Source organism: Anguilla anguilla, chromosome 15 (genome assembly GCF_013347855.1).
Source record: "Anguilla anguilla isolate fAngAng1 chromosome 15, fAngAng1.pri, whole genome shotgun sequence".
Classification (NCBI taxonomy): domain Eukaryota; kingdom Metazoa; phylum Chordata; class Actinopteri; order Anguilliformes; family Anguillidae; genus Anguilla; species Anguilla anguilla.
The window spans coordinates 21,891,184-21,898,713 of record NC_049215.1 but is presented as its reverse complement, the minus strand read 5'-3'; the positions used below and the strand labels follow the sequence as shown (position 1 = coordinate 21,898,713).

The 7,530-nt window shown below is 39.3% G+C and overlaps 1 protein-coding gene across 1 annotated transcript; it reads left to right on the top strand.

Moving 5' to 3' along the window:
• The first annotated feature begins 3,812 nt into the window (after nt 1-3,812).
• Nucleotides 3,813-5,773, top strand: c1ql2 (complement component 1, q subcomponent-like 2). Its single transcript, XM_035392542.1, has 2 exons — nt 3,813-4,394; nt 5,031-5,773. The coding sequence occupies exons 1-2, from the start codon at nt 3,813-3,815 to the stop codon at nt 5,208-5,210; spliced, it is 762 nt and encodes a 253-aa protein (XP_035248433.1). The 3' UTR covers nt 5,211-5,773.
• The last annotated feature ends 1,757 nt before the right edge of the window (nt 5,774-7,530 follow it).

Here is a 7,530-nt window from a genome sequence, read left to right as displayed (position 1 = left end):
CAGCCTCCCAAAACCCATTGCAGCTTCTTCTGAGTTCTGAACATTTTTTTTGCCCTGACCTTCTAATGCACGTGGGAAATGTCAGCATATTTTCTGAAAGTTTTTATTTTTCTTGCAGATAAGCACTCAAGTAGAGATATCTCAGGACTGTGGTTACCAGCCTTGACATGTCCCATAACATTTGATTTAAAATGTTGATGTTTATTAAAATAGGTCTGACTTTGACCTACTTTATGCCTGAAGTCTCAGTCATCACATTACATTACAACATTAATTGCAGGCATATGCAACGTAACATGCATGACAGCCCCACAGAGTGTTGGCTATAAATAAAGGCACATAGATAGTCTATCAATTGTTTTGATTTGGTGCTCTTGACAACGGAATTGTTACAGTTTACATTTCATATAAACAGTTCAGATCCTATCAGACTGAATTTAAGAGAACAGAAATTCTTTAGTGGCCGCAGCAAGCAAAATCACCTTGGATAGCAGCCATGAAATCCTTGAAGATTTTATTACTACTGTGTTTGATGTGAGACAGAGATATTTTACATGTGCGTATTTTGAGACGATTTTATTTTGAGAGGATGAGAAACAGCAATAAATAACTCAATGATAAAAAAGAATAAAGTCTTCCACTTGGTGTTTTCAGTCTCATATGGTCCTCATTTGAAGCATAGTAACCAAAATAAATTACAAAGCATTGCTCATGAATATCAATGAACAATGGACAGTAGAAGTAGACTGACGGGGATCTGAGAGACCTTTGTAACTTAAAAGGGATTGACAAAGTGTACTACTGTGGATATTTCAACTTGAGGTCTGTTAGGGTGGCATAGGTATAAGGTTTAGGCTTACAATTAGTATTCTGCCAACCAATGGGACTACAGACCCAGGACTTACCTTAAACTAATCAAAACATGAAATGGGATGACTGAACTAACAAATAAAGTTGTGAAAACTGGACATCCAGATCTTCTTCCCCAAACAAAAAAGGGAAACTAAGCAAACCACAGCAGAAGTACTTCCAACTAACAAAACAATGTGCTGCATGGGTATAGCAGAGGCTGCTGCCTGCTTTTCCCAGACAACCAGGAATGTTAAATAGGCATGATAATCAGGGTTAAACACTGGCACCTGTGAGAGGGGGAGAGGGAAAAAGATGAGAGGAAGCAAACACAGCAGGAGAGCAAGTAACATTGGTAAAATACTAGTTTCTAGGGTGGTATGTGCATGCGTGGAGGAGGTTAATGTTAGGCAGTGATAAAACTGAAGCGCAGCAATGCTCTGACAGTGAATTAGTCTGGTGGTTCTGCAGTAACATGGGATGCATCATCCTGCCATGGCTTGGGTGCACTCATACACTTATAATGCTTTCTGGATGTCAGTCATTAGCAAATGGTAGTAATAATCTTCATCCAATATTGACATTTTTTCAGAAAGGGGTATCCATATAGTACACAGTGGTTAGAGGAGTATGACACAGACATTATCCCTAAGTCACAAGATCTGAGCCCCGTCAACATGGGATAATCTGGAATGGCGATTGAGACTGCAATTTCCACTTCCATAAACTGGAATTTTGATTCAATTTCTTGTGCTATTGTACTCCTTCTGCATGTTTCCAGACATTGGCAGGTTGCAGCTGTTTTTTTCATTTAATTTTGTTTGCCGCATGCATGAATATGCATTTACTACTCACCCAATCTCTCTCTCTCTCTCTCTCTCTCTCTCTCTCTCTCTCTCTCTCTCTCTCTCTCTCTCTCTCTCTCTCTCTCTCTCTCTCTCACACTCTCTCTCTCTAAATGGTACCATTGAGATAAAGAACCTTTCTTGCCACTTTCAAATTGAAACACTTAGCACTCTGTGCCAGAGACCAGTGCTATAATCATTGCCTAATACCATGTTACCAAACACTGGCAGGAACTATAAAAATATGATTCAATTATTTGCTTCACAAGGCATGAGTCTCCCTACCCAGCTGTTAATTCTCAGAAGGCATAACATTATGCATCAGGAGAAAGAAGAAGACCCAGGAGACTTTGAAAATGCCTCCTGTTATGACAAAAGGAAATTACAATGAACAAGTACATTTTATTTAGTTTAATCATTCCCGTCTGAATTTGTGGATGTACGTTCACACTAATTCTATTTGGAAAAGTTTTGGTGGTTGGGGTTCGTTGATCTGCATGTCAATTTTATATGTTTGTTTATACAACAGATCATTTGGCCTTCCATGACAAATTTCCCCTGGGAAAAAAAGATTCATTTTTTGGGTGATGTATAGATTTAATATTAAATGATCTCATCAAGGCAGATCTCATTGTTGTGTGGTTAGATGTTTCTAAAATTTCAGTTTACATACGTCTAAGGTGTGTGGAATATCCCCAGGGATTCACATAAATATGCTGTTAATATTAATATTTCCAAGTCTGCATCACATTGGTGGTCTTATTAAAAAGTCTAAATGTATAATTGCTAGACATTTGATTATTTCAGCGTGATTACGCCATATGCAAACAAATGATCAAATCTTTAATCACAAATTTGTCTGTAATAAAGCCCATGGGTGAATTCTGTAATGTCTTCAACAGATTGCATTAAAGCACCTTCTAGTTCTATGAAAACTTTTTCCAGAGAGGAATGACTGTGAATAAGAGAACTTTTTTTTTGTTTTAGCTGGTAGCTTAGTTGCTGAGACAGGGTGTGAAAAGTTAAACCCCGGCTCTAGAAGATAAGGATTAACAGATTTGTAACAGACGTGAAACCATCACTTTGTCAGAGATTAGGGAAGGAATAAGAAAAGAAAAACTTGATTGATTCGGTAAGTCTTGGTGGGAAGAGTTTGGAAAGAAACTGCAGCAATATCTGTAACTGTCCACTTTAAAATGTTTAATCCAAATTACTGGTTACTCGGTCTTAAATCATTTGTAACTTCATTTTAGCAAATGCGCAACGTAAAAACTGAAGAAGATTTACAGTGAAATGTATTAAGCTGTATGTATTGGACAGCTCTGGAAGCGAAAATATCCTTCACGTCAGTCATGGATATATCCGTACAAAAGCGCAAGATCATGGTGCTGAAAGGACAGCGCATCCCCAAAGTCCCGCTGTCAACAGGCGGAGAACTGTAGCTCCAAGTTAAATTATACAAACACAACAATACTTATTAAGGAAAATCTGCTGTCAGTATCCCTGTTTCACCAAAACAATGTTGATAAACATATACTTAAAACGCTCGCACGCAAAAAAGTCTTTCACGAAGAATATATGAGAATAAACATTGAAGACCACCCTTGAGCAAGAAGCTTTAATTATTTGTAATGCTTTCTGATTCAACATTCTCTCAGGTGTAATAGTGGAGGATTTGTAATTCATACATAAAGATTGCATGATTATTGTTTCAATCGTAATCCAAATTGTAGCTGGCTTTGCCCTTAACTCGTTACGTCAGCGCCTCCCTTCTCCCCCGCCTTGTCGCAGACGGGCTAGTATCGCTCGGAGGGTTCTGTGCTCAGCTCCGAAGCTCAACACGCGCTCAGCCATGCCAAGATGAATATTTCTTACGTTTGTTCTATGAAGCGTAGTGATAGTGGCATTGCATAAACTGCCTAAGGTGAACAAGGCTCGAGGTCAAAACAAATTTGTTTTATTGGAAGAAAGAGTGATCCCTTTCGTCCACTTTCTGTTGGGATTTTTAGACACACAAAACCTTTCACCATTACTTCCCAAAGCAAAGCGGACTTTTTGGGGCTTGCTTCTCGGATTCTCCAGAGGAAGCGACTCGTTGCTGCTGTAGTGGGCGTCGTCATGGTGTTGGCTCTTATTATAGCAATACCCCTTCTGGTTCAAACTTCGAAGACGTCGGCTCATTATGAAATGATGGGCACATGCCGAATGATCTGTGATCCATACAACCCGAAGCCCAGCGCTACCGCCATGGAAGTTATGCAGGACCTTAGTGCCATCCCGCCTCCATCGTTTGTTCAAGGGACTAGAGGGGAACCGGGAAGACCGGGAAAACCTGGACCGAGAGGTCCGCCGGGTGAACCAGGTCCTCCTGGTCCAAAAGGACCACCGGGAGATAAGGGAGAGTCCGGGAAGCCTGGTTTTCCCGGGCTGACCTCGGGGACAGCGAGGACCGAAACTGGAGACGTTAGCGCGGTGTTGGGCGGCACAAAGATCGCTTTTTATGTTGGTCTCAAGAACCCCCATGAAGGATACGAAGTTCTAAAGTTCGACGACGTGGTGACGAACCTGGGGAACCATTACGACCCGTCAACCGGCAAGTTCACGTGTCAAGTGTCCGGAATCTATTTCTTTACCTACCATGTGCTAATGAGAGGGGGTGACGGTACGAGCATGTGGGCAGATCTCTGTAAAAACGGACAGGTAGGCTAATTGTGAAATATACTATGTTGCTTCTTAACCTTTTTATTTTGAAAATGATAGAAACACGGTTTAGAGTGTGAATTAATCGATGGAATTGAGGGTGAAGAACTAATCAGCCAACGTGAATGTTCTCCACACAATGAATACTTGCATAGGTTTGTGACAGAAGAAAAGCTTGTAGATAGTTGGTAATAGCCCACACACAAAGTACTATTAGGTTTACGGATAAAGCCTATTAAGTTTATAGTGAGCCCATCTTCGTCAGTACATTAACTGGATGCGTGGTAAGCGCATTCTCTCAGTACATATTGTGAACCTTCCAAAGAAGCAAGGCTAATTCGTTATTAGGTATTTGTCACGGAGAGAGTTTTGGTGGTCAGTATAATCTTCCAGTGTCACCACTGACGAGGCCAGGGGCTTAGCCTCATTTTACTTCACGCGCCAATTACTTATCTGGGAGCACACAGTTGGTATTTATTTTACCACGAGTGGTCCATGGCCCTACCACCAGAGTGTACCTGAATTGTAAAGCTAATTTGGCTCACTTCTGAAAGCTATCCATAAATTCAATGCCAAACGCAAACGCTATAGCGATTCTATAATATTGCATTTAATCATGTGTGTTTGATTCCACAGGTCCGTGCAAGCGCCATTGCCCAGGACGCTGACCAGAACTACGATTATGCCAGCAACAGCGTGGTCCTTCACCTGGACTCTGGCGACGAAATATACGTCAAACTGGACGGCGGAAAAGCTCACGGGGGCAACAACAACAAGTACAGCACATTTTCTGGTTTTATTTTGTACCCCGACTAAACGGACACACGCAGATATTCCTGGCTCTACCAATTAAAACAGCGGTCCCCGAACAGGCATACTGCTAAGATGCGTTATGTCCATTTTTGTTTTGTGGAGAAGGGACAAACACCGGGTTTTCTTTCCCATTGAATAACCATTACAAAGAAGACATAGCCGTTTGAGGTCATTTTGTTTGAATGTGATCATGTTTGCTTGGCTAGTCTGTGATGTATTTAATACGTATATAATATATATGAATAAATATGTGTATCGAAGAGGAATATAAAAATAAGTTAAAGTAAGAAGATAAATGACAAAAAAACCTATGTTTAATGTTCTTCCACATAGTAAAATGCTCAGTGTTAATTAAAATAGCTATAAAGGAATTTAAATAAAGCCAATAGGGATCACGTGTACGTGTCAGAATAAATGTTGGCTTCTCAAAGTTAATTTAACACTGATCCTTTTACTCTACACGGTCCAAATGTTAACTAAGCGATATGTCATTTATGTTCTTTTATTCCATTACACGATGTCCATAACAAATAAGTATTTCAATAAATATTATGTTTTTTAATAAAGTACCTTGTGTTATTCCACATGGGCGTATAGGGATATGGTAGTATTAATAGGCTAAATGCTAACTAGTTTTTCCAAAATAAAGGGGAAAAAAATAAAGAAAAAATGGCAACATAAGGTGGTGTTCTAACACACACACACATACATATATCATTTATTTTATTTTATTTTATTTATATATTTTTGGTTTCTATTTGAAAATAGCGCATGAGAGCAATTCAAAAAGTGCACTTGCGTCGAGGTTGCTGTAATTAAGCAAAACTGTTTGTAGTCGGCTTATACCTACCTATATTCTTCCATTTCAACTTAACTTTAATAGGCTACCACATGCGCAAAAAAGAGCACATAAATAACCAATATCATCTCAAGCAGGCTTAACCTCAGCTATTCAAAACTGTGCCCCAATCTGACGAGAGAAGGGTCATTAATTATTCATATTTGAAAACTCTTAGTTTTAATACTTTTAATTGGGGACAGTGGTCTTTTCACCCCCGCGACCCTGTCCAGGATAAGCGGGTATAGATAATGGATGGATGGATCTTTTTCACCGTAATACATGAACAAATAAACGTTATTTTTAAAGAAATTGAACAAGGCTGATATTCTGTATTGGCAACACGCTGTCGGCTACGTGGTGGTACCACTTCGATTCTGCCCGGCGGCAGTAGAGAATAATCCACACTATTCTTAGGACTGGAAGACCATCTGCTTCACTTTGGCGAAAGGGCAACAAATCTCGTGTCACTAGGTTCACTGTTTACGTTAAATGTACAAATCTACGTTCTTTGGGGCCATTCTGTATTCGTATGGACCCGCATTCCCTCTGTTCCGATGCTGAAGCGGTTGCAGGTGTCACGGAGATTGTCAGCAGCTAAGAGAATGATGGATTGATGAATCTTTGAGACGGGAGAGGCCTGCAGTGACACATAGCCCTGACAATGATCTATGCGTTCACCCATTATCATTCGAGGGAGGACGGTTTAACCACCTTAACAAAGTGCCCCATTTCACGCAGAGACGCCAGGGTACTAATTAAAGTCACAACAGCCCTCGCGAAAAAAGGTCTAATCCATTATGTCAATTATCCGTATGTCCAAATGAAGGCGTTATTAGAAAATAATAATGATAACAATGGCGGTAGCCTAGCAGACACACAGTGAAGTGGATAAATCCACAAAATCATATGGGACACATGTGGTAAACATTTGCTAATTAAACAGGCAGTCTAGACTGTGTGTCTCTAAGTGATTACTGTAGGTGCTGGCTTCCACCTGGCTCTGGATTGCATTACTGTTTGCACAATGCAGTCATTTAAACAGCAATTATAGAAAACCAATATTTGATACTGTGATGAAATATGACTATGCATTGATATATATGGATTTTTCATGTGTTTGGGAATAAAACCAGATCTAGATAGTCTAGAGATATAATGTATATATATATATATATATATATATATATAGTTTAGTCAAGATATATTTTTCATATATAGTAATAGACCTTATAGTAAATATATTTACCTCCCATAAACATGATTACAACACTTTAAACCTTTTGATTTACAACACTACAACTAATCAATTTCATAATGATTTTTGGCAATAATTTCAATTTATTTTCAACATCATGTGTCATATTAATTACTCCAGATGACATTTATAACAGCAATAATCACAATGTCAAGGGCAACAATGTAGTACTGTGACTAATGAACTAGACATGTAACTCAAAGGTAGTGGGTTTAATTCTCACCTGA

Excerpts from the sequence above, each read along its gene's own strand:
- c1ql2 (XM_035392542.1), top strand. The coding sequence starts at position 3,813 with ATGGTGTTGGCTCTTATTATAGCAATACCCCTTCTGGTTCAAACTTCG. Across the intron at positions 4,395-5,030 it reads ATCTCTGTAAAAACGGACAG|GTCCGTGCAAGCGCCATTGC; the intron begins GTAGGCTAATTG and ends TTGATTCCACAG.